Source organism: Thalassophryne amazonica, chromosome 5 (assembly GCF_902500255.1).
Source record: "Thalassophryne amazonica chromosome 5, fThaAma1.1, whole genome shotgun sequence".
NCBI lineage: Eukaryota > Metazoa > Chordata > Actinopteri > Batrachoidiformes > Batrachoididae > Thalassophryne > Thalassophryne amazonica.
This window is the reverse complement of record NC_047107.1, coordinates 120,012,285-120,026,935: the sequence shown is the minus strand read 5'-3', so window position 1 is coordinate 120,026,935 and position 14,651 is coordinate 120,012,285. Positions and strand designations below refer to the sequence as shown.

General features: G+C 43.9%; 1 protein-coding gene across 1 annotated transcript in view; it reads left to right on the top strand.

Annotated features, from left to right (window-relative positions):
- The window catches only part of fras1 (Fraser extracellular matrix complex subunit 1), a 786,018-nt gene that overhangs the window by 684,240 nt on the left and 87,127 nt on the right, over window positions 1–14,651 (top strand). The window contains exons 43-45 of the mRNA XM_034171199.1: window positions 222–485; window positions 4,146–4,334; window positions 13,530–13,649. Of these exons, the coding sequence (XP_034027090.1) occupies window positions 222–485; window positions 4,146–4,334; window positions 13,530–13,649 (573 nt within the window). The remainder of the gene's footprint in view (window positions 1–221; window positions 486–4,145; window positions 4,335–13,529; window positions 13,650–14,651) is intronic.

Below are 14,651 nucleotides of genomic sequence, written 5' to 3'. Positions count from 1 at the left end.
AAAGCTGTGCTTTGATTTCAAAGATGGTTTTATTTACGGGATTCTTAAACGCCTCATTACATCCAACAAAGACCCTCCTTGTCTTTCATGTACTGCATCAAAAACACTCCCCCACCCTCCTGCTGATGGCAGTAATCACTGCGTTTAACCAGATGGGGTGTTTGAGGTGATGCTTTACTCTCATCTTTCTTCTTGTTTTTGTTTTTTTTCTTTTTTCTCAGGCAAACTCCGCAGGCGCCAGTTCTCCTCACAGCCTTTGGAGAACGGCCGCGTCCTGGTGCAGGGCTCCACCTTCACCTATCAGGACGTTCTGGACAGGCTGCTGGTCTACACACCTGAAATCGTCAGCGGGGGCGCCGATGAGCTGGGGTTCAACCTCACTGATGGGATACACACCTACACGGGCCGCCTGCAGTTCACCATGGACGTGAGGAGGAACGAAGGGCCCAGGATGACCGTGAACAGAGGCCTGCAGCTCCAAGCAGGTGAGTTTCTGTCAGCACGATGTCCTTAAACCCTGCGGAGACATCGTTCACCGTGTGACATTAAGACTCCGGATGGTTAAAGATGTTTTAAATAGAGAAAATCTTTATTCTCAGGTTTCAAAGTAGATGTGAACACCAGCTCAACTTGATGTGAAGCTGGACGCGACTTACAGCCTCCAGCTGTTTACATGAAATCATCATTGTGGATGTAGTCAAGCAATATAGTTTTTCAAATTTTCAATAACTCATTTTAGTTTGTTAAAAAAAAAACAGGGATGTCAAGACGATAGTCCTCAGATCACACTGTAAACACAGGTGTAAAATCTACATAATCACTTCTGCAAGTGGAGGTGAAGGTCTAGGGGTTAAAGCATTGGGCTTGAGGCTGGAGACCAAAGGATCCTCTGTTCAAATCCCAGCCTGAGCGAAAAATCACTAAGGGCCCTTGGGCAGGGTCCTTAATCCCCTAGTTGCTCCCGGTGTGCAAGTACCTTGTATGGCAGCACCCTGACATCGGGGTGAATATAAGGCATTATTGTAAAGCGCTTTGAGCGTCTGATGCAGATGGACAAGCGCTATATAAATGCAGTCCATTTACCATCACTTCTGCAATGGACTGGCTTCTCCAAAAAAATGCACAGCAGGCTACCAAAGGTGTAGCAGGATCCTAGTCAAATAAGCCTTGGGCCAAACTGCTGAAATTGGGCATGTCAGTACCACCCAGAGCAACAATCTGTCAGGCTTAGTTAGCAGCTTACAGGGTAACATGTCATGTGTCATAGAATCCAATGGACATTGACTCCGTCTGTTTTACTTTGGAGACCAAACATTCAACATGGTCACATCTATTCCATTCATTAGTCCTTTTAGTGTAATCAATAATTTGCATCACGTCTTTACCAAAATTGGAGCAACTTTATCTTTTGACCCCTGTACAAACTGAAATAGACTTTGTCACCATTTTTGGTGTTTTTACGCCATTACTCCACAATATTAAGTCATACGTAGACATTTTTGGAATCTTTTCAAAATGATTGAAGCATTTTTAAATTTTGACCTCTGTGTAGCTTCTACCCTAGGATGACCATACATTTTCCAAGTCCCTATAGATACAACCCCTGGCAAAATTTATGGAATCACCGGCCTCGGAGGATGTTCATTCAGTTGTTTAATTTTGTAGAAAAAAAGCAGATCACAGACATGACACAAAACTAAAGTCATTTCAAATGGCAACTTTCTGGCTTTAAGAAACACTATAAGAAATCAGGAAAAAAAAATTGTGGCAGTCAGTAACGGTTACTTTTTTAGACCAAGCAGAGGGAAAAAAAAATATGGACTCACTCAATTCTGAGGAATAAATTATGGAATCACCCTGTAAATTTTCATCCCCAAAACTAACACCTGCATCAAATCAGATCTGCTCATTAGTCTGCATCTAAAAAGGAGTGATCACACCTTGGAGAGCTGTTGCACCAAGTGGACTGACATGAATCATGGCTTCAACACGAGAGATGTCAATTGAAACAAAGGAGAGGATTATCAAACTCTTAAAAGAGGGTAAATCATCACGCAGTGTTGCAAAAGATGTTGGTTGTTCACAGTCAGTTGTGTCTAAACTCTGGACCAATACAAACAACATGGGAAGGTTGTTAAAGGCAAACATACTGGTAGACCAAGGAAGAAATCAAAGTGTCAAGACAGAAAACTTAAAGCAATATGTCTCAAAAATCAAAAATGCACAACAAAACAAATGAGGAATGAATGGGAGGAAACTGGAGTCAACGTCTGTGACCGAACTGTAAGAAACCGCCTAAAGGAAATGGGATTTACATACAGAAAAGCTAAATGAAAGCCATCATTAACACCTAAACAGAAAAAAACAAGGTTACAATGGGCTAAGGAAAAGCAATCGTGGACTGTGGATGACTGGATGTAAGTCATATTCAGTGATGAATCTCGAATCTGCATTGGGCAAGGTGATGATGCTGGAACTTTTGTTTGGTGCCGTTCCAATGAGATTTATCAAGATGACTGCCTGAAGAGAACATGTAAATTTCCACAGTCACTGATGATATGGGGCTGCATGTCAGGTAAAGGCACTGGGGAGATGGCTGTCATTACATCATTAATAAATGGACAAGTTTACGTTGATATTTTGGACACTTTTCTTATCCCATCAATTGAAAGGATGTTTTGGGATGATGAAATCATTTCTCAAGATGATAATGCATCTTGCCATAGAGCAAAAACTGTGAAAACATTCCTTGCAAAAAGACACATAGGGTCAATGTCATGGCCTGCAAATAGTCCGGATCTTAATCCAATTGAAAATCTTTGGTGGAAGTTGAAGAAAATGGTCCATGACAAGGCTCCAACCTGCAAAGCTGATCTGGCAACACCAATCAGAGAAAGTTGGAGCCAGATTGATGAAGAGTACTGTTTGTCACTCATTAAGTCCATGCCTCAGAGACTGCAAGCTGTTATAAAAGCCAGAGGTGGTGCAACAAAATACTAGTGATGTGTTGGAGTGTTCTTTTGTTTTTTCATGATTCCATAATTTTTTCCTCAGAATTGAGTGATTCCATATTTTTTTCCCTCTGCTTGGTCTAAAAAAGTAGCCGTTACTGACTGCCACAATTGTTTTTCTTGATTTCTTATAGTGTTTCTTGAAGCCAGAAAGTTGCCATTTGAAATGACTTTAGTTTTGTGTCATGTCTGTGATCTGCTTTTTTTCTACAAAATTAAACAACTGAATGAACATCCTCCGAGGCCGGTGATTCCATAATTTTGCCAGGGGTTGTACGTGACCAAAGTGCCACATCAAAATTTTGCCATACTGGGTGAAAGTGATCTGGTCTGGATTAAAAGTCATGAGATCAACAAACATGCTAATTTTAAATATTTTCCTGCATTTGGAAAAGCTGAAGAGTTGGAGTGCTACTTGGAATTAAATCTGTTTTAAGATGGTGCTCTTTGGTAGAGGGCTAGTACAGATAAAGTCTTGAAAAGATACCAAGTCCCTCATCTAATAAAAAAAATGCCTTTATTTTATGGGCAAATCATAATTAAAAAATGCACTTCTTCAACGCGTTTCGGCTAGAAGCCTTCATCAGGAAGTGAACCTTCACTTCACAACCTTCACTTCCTGATGAAGGCTTCTAGCCGAAACGCATTGAAGTGCATTTTTTAATTATGATTTGCCCATAAAATAAAGGCATTTTACCTTTTTTATTAGATGAGTGCCTTGGTGTCTTTTCAAGACTTTATTTTCCTGCATTTACTCATACAGAAAAAGCATAAACACCTTTAACAAGAGGTAGACCAGAAATCAGAAGTACGTCACCAACCTTACTGCATGTAGTCCATAACGAAATGAATATCAAGTGAAGGACCTCAAAGTTACCAACACTATTTTGAGAGATTCCTCTTGTTAAGGCCTTCAGCTTTTCTTCCTCTGTTTTAAAATAAGTTACAGTATTCCCAGATTTTCCCAAAAATGAATTTCATTGATTCCAGCCTGGACACTGTGTTTTTTGAGCAATTGTGCCAACAATTTCAGACAGTGATACAGAACCTTTGAAAGGCAGTAACGAAGGTTGTGATGGTTTATTGAGACTCAGAAAGGAAGAGAAAGACACTGACTGCTCTGTATCACTGCAGGTTCTTCATCTAAGATTACAGAACAGAATCTGAAGGCAAACGACTTGGACTCTGATACCTTAAAGCTCAGGTACATCCTGACCAAAGACCCTCCAACCGGAAAACTTCAGCTCAACACGAGTGGACGTGTGGTGAAGGTTTCAGTCAAAAGCCCCGTGAACAGCTTCACTCAGGATGACGTTAACAAAGGTGACAACTTTTTTTTGAATGTTGTTTGCTTAGAGAGATCTCTGTTGGAGAACAGATGTTTGACTGTAATTTAAATGTTTGAGGTTCTAAGCAAAGGCATTGTAGGAAACAGTGCATATAGAATATAAAGGTATTTTGAAAAGTTCTCAGCCTCACCCAGACAGCGTCACAGAAGAAAGATTGTTCTTGCATTATCTTTTGACACAGTGTCCCTTAACTTTAGTGGACTCAGTCTACCAATGGTTAAAATTCGCTGTCTGCTCACAGAAGGCCACATCTTGAGCCTCCAGATGTGTTTCCGACTTATTCACAGACTCATTGAGGTAATCGGTGAGTCAATAAGTCAGTGAGTTAGTCAGTAAGTCAATGAGTCATTCAGCGAGACAGCAAATCAGTGAGTGAGTCAATGAGTCAGTGAGTCAATGAATTAGTGAGTCAGTGAGTCAATGAATTAGTGAGTCAGTGAGTAAGTCAGTCAGTCAGTCAGTCAGTGAATCATTGAGTGAGTCAAAGTGTCAGTGAGTAAGTACACTGCTGCTGCATGTTTCCCATTGGACCTCTTTCCCAGACAAAGTGACTCCTCAGTGACAGGAATGAACGGCGCTCTTCTACTTAATACAAGTTTAATACAAACACGCTGTGATTTTGCAAGTTCTCCAACTTAGAAATCATGGAGAGATCTGAAATTTTCATCTTAGGTGCATGTCCACTGTGAGAGACATAATCTAAAAAAAAAAAAAAAATCCAGAAATCACAATGTATGATTTTTTAATAATTTATTTGTGTGTTACTGCTGCAAATAAGTATTTGAACACCTGTGAAAATCAATGTTAATATTTGGTACAGTAGCCTTTGTTTGCAGTTACAGAGGTCAAACGTTTCCTGTAGTTTTTCACCAGGTTTTCACACACTGCAGCAGGGATTTTGGTCCACTCCTCCATACAGATCTTGTCTAGATCTTTCAGGTTTGGAGTTTCAGCTCCCTCCAAAGATTTTCTATTGAGTTCAGGTCTGGAAACTGGCCAGGCAACTCCAGGACCTTGAAATGCTTCTTACGGAACCCCTCCTTAGTTGCCCTGGCTGTGTGTTTGGGGTCATTGTCATGCTGGAAGACCCAGCCATTAAAAAAATCTCCTTTAAAAATCTCCTGCTGCCCGCTCTTTCTGTCTTTGATGCTTCTGGCGTGAGGCCTCACTTCTTTCTGCCTCAAACTTCAGGCTGGCGGATTTGATGCTGGAACGCCAGCTGAGTCTATCTGTAGCTAGATGCTGCCATGACTGATGCTGAATGCCTGCAAGGGAGAGCTGTTTCTTCAGCTGGTCCTTATAGTGCTTTTTGGGGGCCCCTTGGTTTCGTCTCCCTTCCTTGAGCTCGCCAAAGAGAATTAATTTCGACATGCATGTATCATCCATCCTGGCTACGTGACCTGCCCAACGAAGCTGTTGTTTGAGTATAATAGACTCCATGCTGGGCAATTTGGCTCTGGTAAGGATGTCCTCATTTGAGACGTAGTCCTGCCACTTGATCCAGAAGATGTTTCGGAGACAGCGCTGATGAAAGCGTTCCAGTAATCTGATCTGCTGGTGATACAGAACCCAGGTTTCAGCTCCATACAGGAGGGTAGGGACCACAATGGCTCTGTAGACCTGCACTTTTGTGGAAAGGCGCAGTGCATGATTCTGCCAGACTTTCTTTGAGAGTCGACCAAAAGAACTGCTGGCCTTGGCAAGGCGACTGTCTAGGTCCTTGGCAACAGATGCGTCATTTGAGATAACACTACCGAGATACGTGAAGTGCTCTACTGCATTTAGGCTGGTACCCTCGATGCTGATTTGGGGTGGGGTATATGCTGTAAGGGGGACCGGTTGATATAGCACTTCTGTCTTTCTCAGGCTGATGGTGAGGCTGAAGGCTCTTGCTGCTTCAGCAAAACAGTTAACAATGTGCTGCAAGGCTTGCTCCGTATGGGCGACGAGGGCGCAGTCATCTGCGAAGAGCAGCTCCATGATTAGCTGTTCTGTGATCTTAGTGTGGGACAGAAGGCGCCGCAAGTTAAACAGACTTCTGACGGTTCTGAAGCGGATATAGATGCCGTCTGTCAAGTCTTCTTTGGCCTCACGAAGCATCATGCTGAAGAAGATGGAGAACAGAGTGGGCGCAAGGATGCAACCTTGTTTGACGCCATTTGAGATGGGGAAGCTGCCGGACAGAGTCCCGTTGTACTTCACTTGTCCCATCTGGCCTTCATGCAGCTGGCAGATGATGGTGAGGCCAGCCAAGGCGTGCAAGAATCTTCCACAAACTCCTCACGACTGACCGTGTCAAAAGCCTTGGTTAGGTCTATGAAGGCTGCATAAAGGGCTATGTTCTGTTCTCTGCACTTCTCCTGGATCTGTCTCAGGACGAAGATCATGTCGGTGGTTCCCCTGTTGGCCCAAAATCCACACTGACTCTCGGGAGTATTTTCATGCGCTATGGTAGGGGTAAGCCTGTTGAGCAGCACTCGAGCCAAAATCTTACCTGCTATTGAGAGGAGAGTGATGCCCCGGTAATTAGAACAGTCGGACTTGTCGCCCTTGTTCTTGTACAGGGAGACAATGACCGCATCCCAAAGGTCATGTGGAACCATTTCCTTTTCCCAGCAACTGGAGAAGAAAATCTGAAGCTTGTCGAGGACTGCCTCACCTCCATTTTGGTACACCTCTGCTGGGATGCCATCTATGCCAGGAGACTTCCCTGGATTCAGCTGCGTGGTGGCCTTTTGGATCTCTTCAAGTGTTGGGGGGCCTTAAGTTCCCATTTCACCTCCACCTGGGGAATCTTCTCGATTGATGACTCTTGCACAGTGCGCGTATCACTGAAGAGGCTTTCAAAGTGTTCTGACCAACACTGCATAATGGTTTCCTTGTCCGTCAGAAGGGTGGAGGCGTCTGAGGAGCGCAGGGGTGCTTGCACTTGATGTGCTGGCCCATGGATGGTCTTAAGGGCTTCATAAAAGGAGCGCATGTCTCCGGCATCGGCATGTTGTTGTGTCTTCTCCGCAAAAGCTAGCCACCAGTCGTTCTGCAGTATGCGGAGCTTGCTTTGCAGTGTGGAGCAGGCATTTCTGTAAGCTGTCTTGGCAGAGTGGTCGTCAGGTTTAGCTAAAAGAGTCTTGTGGCATGCACGTTTCTTTTCTAGTAGTTCCTGGATCTGTGCATCAGACTCATCAAACCAGTCTTTATTTTTCCTGGCTGAGAAGCCCACTACTTCTGCTGCCGTCTCCTGAGGGATGGTCTTTAATCTCATCCACTGTTGTTCAGGGTCGTCAGGCAGGCCTTCTTCTCCACCCAGTCTCTCCTCTAGTTTGGCCTGGAACTCCATTTTTGTGTCTATGTCTTGCAGCTTGTGGACTTGTAGCTTCTTAAACTGTGGGCCTTTCTTCTTAGGAGGGGGCTTGAAAGTGAAAGCAATCTTGGAATGGACCAAGCGATGATCCGTATAGCATTCCACGCTAGGCATCACCCTGGTATGTAGTACGTCTCTTCTATCACGCTGTTGCGTCAGAACGTAGTCCAGAAGGTGCCAGTGTTTGGAGCGTGGGTGTCTCCAGGTTGCTTTGAATCTCTCTTTCTGTTGGAACAGGCTGTTGGTGATCGTCAAGTCATGCGCAGAGCAGAACTCCAGCAGCAGGCGGCCATTGTCATTACCTTTGCCTATGCCATGTTTCCCTAGCACGTCCTTCCATACATCAGAGTCGCGGCCCACTCTGGCGTTGAAATCTCCCATGATGAGGAGCTTGTCCTGGGTGTCGACACACTGTAGAAGGTTGTGCAGATCGCTATAGAAAGCCTCCTTAACTCTGATGTCGGCCTGCATGGTTGGGGCATACACACTAACAATAGTGGCAAAATCCTTGTTGTTGATGGGGAGCCGGAGTGACATGAGTCGGTCAGAATGTCCAACTGGCAAACTGTGTAACCTATGTGCTATGGCGCTCTTAATCATGAACCCGACCCCTGAGAGTCGACGATCTTCTTTAGCCTTCCCTGACCACAACAGTGTGTAGCCTGTGCCTTCCTCGGTGAGTGACCCTTGGTCTGCAAAGCGCACCTCACTGAGTGCAGCAATGTCTATGTCAAGCCTTGCTAGCTCTTTGGCGACTAAGGCTGAGCGTCTTCGAGGACGATCGCTATTGTCTGAGTCCATCATTGTGCGTACATTCCAGCACGCAATTTTCAGGTTCTTTGTTTTTCTTTTCGCACCGCATGTAGTGATGCCCGTTGGCAGCGGTGAGCCAACCGGGTCTAGTGAGACAAGCCATGTTTAGACCACCTTTTCTAGGTCTGTCTCCATATGGAGCAAGCAGGGCTATCCCTAAACAGGGCTGCTTGGTCACCCAGAGCCCTGCCGGATGATGCTGTTGTCTCGGGTCAGCAATCAAACGACCATAGCTCCTAAGCCGCCTGCATGCAGGATCGAGACTGCAGCTCCCACTGCCATCATGCACCTGCTGTTTTTGCCTCTTCCCATCGCTGCAGGGCTTTCCTTCCCGCCTGTGCTCGTTGCTTAAAGTGGGGATCAGCTCGCGCACACCAATTCCACTCTTTAGGCAAGGTGGCACTCCACAGTGGCACAGACAAGCTGAGATGGCTGTGGCGACCACCAGGCTGTAGGTTTTACATCAGAGTGACCTTCTCCTAGCCTCTGGCTAAAGAACCTTCCTCGGAGGCACGGGGGCAGTAACCCAGGCTGGGGGTTTAACATCAGGGTTTTCCTTCCCCTAGGTGGACTGCCTTATATATACTCAACAAAAATATAAACGCAACACTTTTGGTTTTGCTCCCATTTTGTATGAGATGAACTCAAAGATCTAAAACTTTTTCCACATACACAATATCACCATTTCCCTCAAATATTGTTCACAAACCAGTCTAAATCTGTGATAGTGAGCACTTCTCCTTTGCTGAGATAATCCATCCCACCTCACAGGTGTGCCATATCAAGATGCTGATTAGACACCATGATTAGTGCACAGGTGTGCCTTAGACTGTCCACAATAAAAGGCCACTCTGAAAGGTGCAGTTTTGTTTTATTGGGGGGGGGATACCAGTCAGTATCTGGTGTGACCACCATTTGCCTCATGCAGTGCAACACATCTCCTTCGCATCATCCGTGAAGAGAACACCTCTCCAACGTGCCAAACACCAGCGAATGTGAGCATTTGCCCACTCAAGTCGGTTACGACGACGAACTGGAGTCAGGTCGAGACCCCGGTGAGGACGACGAGCATGCAGATGAGCTTCCCTGAGACGGTATCTGACAGTTTGTGCAGAAATTCTTTGGTTATGCAAACCGATTGTTCCAGCAGCTGTCCGAGTGGCTGGTCTCAGACGATCTTGGAGGTGAACATGCTGGATGTGGAGGTCCTGGGCTGGTGTGGTTACACATGGTCTGCGGTTATGAGGCTGGTTGGATGTACTGCCAAATTCTCTGAAACGCCTTTGGAGACAGCTTATGGTAGAGAAATGAACATTCAATACGCGAGCAACAGCTCTGGTTGACATTCCTGCTGTCAGCATGCCAATTGCACGCTCCCTCAAATCTTGCGACATCTGTGGCATTGTGCTGTGTGATAAAACTGCACCTTTCAGAGTGGCCTTTTATTGTGGGCAGTCTAAGGCACACCTGTGCACTAATCATGGTGTCTAATCAGCATCTTGATATGGCACAGCTGTGAGGTGGGATGGATTATCTCAGCAAAGTAGAAGTGCCACTATCACAGATTTAGACTGGTTTGTGAACAGTATTTGAGGGAAATGGTGATATTGTGTATGTGGAAAAAGTTTTAGATCTTTGAGTTCATCTCATACAAAATGGGAGCAAAACCAAAAGTGTTGCGTTTATATTTTTGTTGAGTAAAATAACGGTTTGTTGATGATGCCACAACACTTGTATAAACTTTGATTAAAGAATGATAATTTTTAGAATTGAGAATTTGTCCCAGTGAGATATGAGTATGTGAGAATAGAAGGGAAGAAAATGTCAAAGTAAAGCTGGACAGACACTGTACGATATCTTCAATCATTGTACTCAGCTCCAGCTCAAACTGTACGACAAAACTGTGCAAAAGTTCAGAGCACACGATTTATGTTCTCACACTATACGGCCCGATGCTCTGATGCAATCTGACTACTCACATTGTACGTTCAAAAATCACATGTCGGAGTCATGTTTCCAGAAGCAAAACGTAAACAGAAGCTTTTTTTTTAAATTTTTTTTCAAACTTTATTTACAATTCTTATTTATACAAAAAACTCTCGATGGGAGACGTCAAAGTTTTAACAAAAAAACCCCCCAAAAAAACAATACAAGACTTTACATGAGTTGAAGGGGGAAGAAAGAAACAGAAGCTGTTCTACCAAAGAGATGATCACTGTTTATGCTCTCTCCGGTGTTTGCACATCAGCTCGTTGGCGCTTGTTGCGCTGCTTCAACAGCGCGATACCCTCACAATGGCCGACCAGAATATCAAACAGGTTTGATTTTCATCCGGCCATATGATTGCCGATCGGGAGGTGGCCGTGAGATGCTAAACACAGCGTGTTACTCCATGTATACTACACGGTGCAGGATGCACGATTAAGCTAAAACTCGGTGCAATCCAAAAAATTCTCGCACGAGTAAAAAATCGGCTGAATATGGGCCAAAACTCACACAGTGTAAGCCCAGATTAATAAAAGAAAGAAAGAAAATAAATCAAATAGCTAATCATGACAGGCATAGATGAGGATTGATCAATCTTACATTATCTGATGCTTATTTATCATCACGGTGATGCAGCAACTCCTCAGCTACAAATCAACTTTATCAGGCCAGACTGCCTGATATCTTAGTGTCACTTTCGGAACATGACCATTCAGTAGATAGTCTTGTGGACATCTTCAACTCAGTGCTCATGAGCACAATGGGCATGATCGCTCCACCTACACTAAAAACCAGCCCCCCCCCCCCCCCCCCCCCCCAAAAAAAAAACATACTCTCCTTGGTTCAGTGATCATTTATGTGGCCTCCAGCATAAGTCTACAGGTGTAGAGCAAAAATGGCATAGCTTAAAACTAGATGTATTCCACCTTGTGTGGTGCGATGCTATTCTGGCCCATAAGCATGCACTGTTGGCTATAAAATGGGCCTACTACTCTGATTTGATCAACAAAAACAAGTATAATTCAAATTTCCCATTTGACACGGTGACAAGAATTATTCAAGGGCATCTGCCTGTAAGTTGCTCTCCATTTACTGCTCAAGATTTCTTAGACTATTTCCAAAAGAAAATAAATGACATTAGGTCAAATATATCCCAGCATGCCAGCATGCCTTAGTCCCACCACTGCACCCTGTTGTTGATGTGAGTGCCATCACTGACACCTCACCGAGATTTTCTGAATTTTTGGGCCCAGTCACCTGAAAAACTATAGGCTGATAGCAAACGTATCATTTTGTTCTAAAAATCCTTGAAAATGTATTTACAACAGCTCATGGACCATCTTACTGAGAATTAATTCCATGGAGACAGCTCTTACTAAGTGGTAAATCATCTCTTGCTCACAATGGATGCAGACACCACATGGTTCTGTTACTGTTAGATCTTAGAGCTGTGTTCAACATGGTAGATCATTGTATACTACTTGATATGTTGGCGAATCACTTTGGGATTGGTGATAATGTCCTTGCATGGTTGACATCCTACCTAACCAGTCACTCTCACTGTGTCCTGTACAATAATGTCACTTTAAACTTTTCAAATGAAATATGGGGTTCCACAGGGATCTGTTTGAGGAACCTTGCTTTTCTCCCTTTATATAGCACCCCTTGGGCATATAAAGCAACATTATGGAATTACCTTTCACTGCTATGCTGTTATACTCAGTTGTACATGCAGATAACTGCTGGTAATCTCATACACATCAAGACTTTAGAGGATTGCCTTGCGTCAGTGAAAAGCCGGATGTCTAGCAATGTCTTAGTTTTTAATTCAGATAAGAGTGAAGTGATGGTCCTTGGTCCAACATCAACATCAGTATGACCAGCTAACACTTAACTTGGACTTGTGCATCATAAATCACTCTGACATAGTGAACCTTGGGGTGATTTTTGATCCCACACTGTCCTTTGACCTACACATCAGAGAAATCAACAGGACTGCTTTCTTCCAACTTCATAACATAGTGAAAATTTGTTCCATTATGTCTATGGCTGATGCAGCGACTCGGATGTTGGCATAACAACCAGAGTTGATTGTCTCTGTCCCCTGGCCTCTACCTTGGCCCCACTATGTAATGACTCGGTCTTATCCTTGGCCTCAGCATCGTCCGTCCTTGAAGAATAAGCCAAGGCCAGTTCGAGGCTGCTTGTTTTTAGCTATTTTTCACACTGTTTGCTTCCTACCAAACAAAAATGAGCCTGTTATGGTAAATTTATGCACACAATGGTCTTTGCACGCAGTGCTTGAACGCATTATTTCTAGTTATCACATACTACACACATTCTACACTATGTCTACAAGTACTAGCGTGTAAAAATATTCCAAAACAGCCTTGTCACGATCCAAGTATTATTATATTCATTCGCCTGGGTAACTTATTAATGTCTGTGATCCCAAACACATTGCTTCACAAAGTACGAGGGTAGGCTGAAAAGTTCTAAGGCTCACTATAATGCAGTTAATGCATTACTCCTTCATGGGGAGCCTTAGAACTTTTCAGCCTACCCTCGTATGCTAAAGTTTATTTAAGGGTGTGTCCGACTCACTTGGCTGTGGCGTATCTGTGGTGATGGGCCGCGGCAACTATGTTAGACTTTGTATAATACTCGGCCTTAGTATCAGATGCTGTGGCCTCATTCTTGGACTTGGCCTCAAGTTGTTGTAGCTCAGTCTTGGCCTTGGCCTAGGAGACCTTGGACTCAGACTCCGCCTTGGCCTCGGGAGAGGTAACAACAAGGAATGAGGGAGTTCTGCATGGAGAGGATCCTCCACAGTGAAACATCTGGAGGTCTTCAGCCTCCACTCCTTTTGATTCTCCAGTGACTCTCATCTTTATGTCACACCCACTTTACAGCCATCAAATCAAACGACTCCTATTGCGCTATACCGTCTCACTTGCAGATAAGTCACAACAATTCTGACTTTTCACCGAGTGCCCGTTTGTGTTTCAGGTCTGCTGCAGTACAGCCATGAGAAAGGAGAGAAAGCAGGAAGCCTCTCCTTCAAGTTTAATCTGGTCGATCCCGAGGGCAACAAATTGATTGACCAGTCGTTCTTCATCAGTGTGCTCGGTAGGATTCCTCCCTTCCTCCATTTCCTGTGCCGGGCTTTGATTTTTGTGGTAATGAAGCAGTGTTCACTGCACACTTGTCCTGCAGGTTCACACCAGTGTCGTCACAATCATGTCTGATCTCAGCCGGAATAGCAGTTGTTCTTCAGCCTGCATTCTCTTCCCTCCCTCCACCATTAATCTTAGCAAATCTATGGCGCTCCAGCACCTTGTTTTGCTCAGATTCTTCATACACTGCAGGAGCAACGACTCACAGTGTTTCAGGAAAAGATGAGTCTGTGCTGCCTGGTGACAGCTGATGCTCAAACAGAAGTGATATATTGATTTAAATGAAATTATTCCATATTGATTTGGCCGAGTGGTTATGAGAGCCGACATCTGATTTATATCTGATCTGCTGAAGTGACGGCAACAAGATCAAAAGATGTTGTGCTGTAATTGTAGACGGATCCTTGTTTGGGATCAATAAAGTTGTCTGAATCTGAATCAAACAGACAAGGACCTTTGTCCCTAAAATTGTCATATGACCCTTTTTGCCTCCAGTCAAAAAACCTCCATTATCATGGAAAACCAAAAGTACCTGTGGGAGGTACAACTGGATCTTCACCGGGTTACAAAGGACCTCAACCTTTAGCCTTGACCTTGGTATTTCACCTTTGAGGATTGTTGACAGTGACCTTGACCTCTTTATCCTACATTTGCCTCAACATTATCCAAATATAAAAAAATAACTTGACCCTTGACCTTAACCTTCAATTACAGACAAGGTAGGATTATTTGTGCATGGAAAGAAAAATCAAGGTCAATAAATTCAAAACAGACATTGACCTTGACCTATGGCCTTGATTCTCAGTCCCAAGCTAGGTATAGTTATTACCCGAGTATATGATAAAATGTCAAAGGTCATTTAGTTCAAAGGTTAGTGCCCATATAAATGGATGGAATCAGTTATTCTGTCTTCCCCATTAACATGATAAAAAAAATAAATCATTAATAATAATAA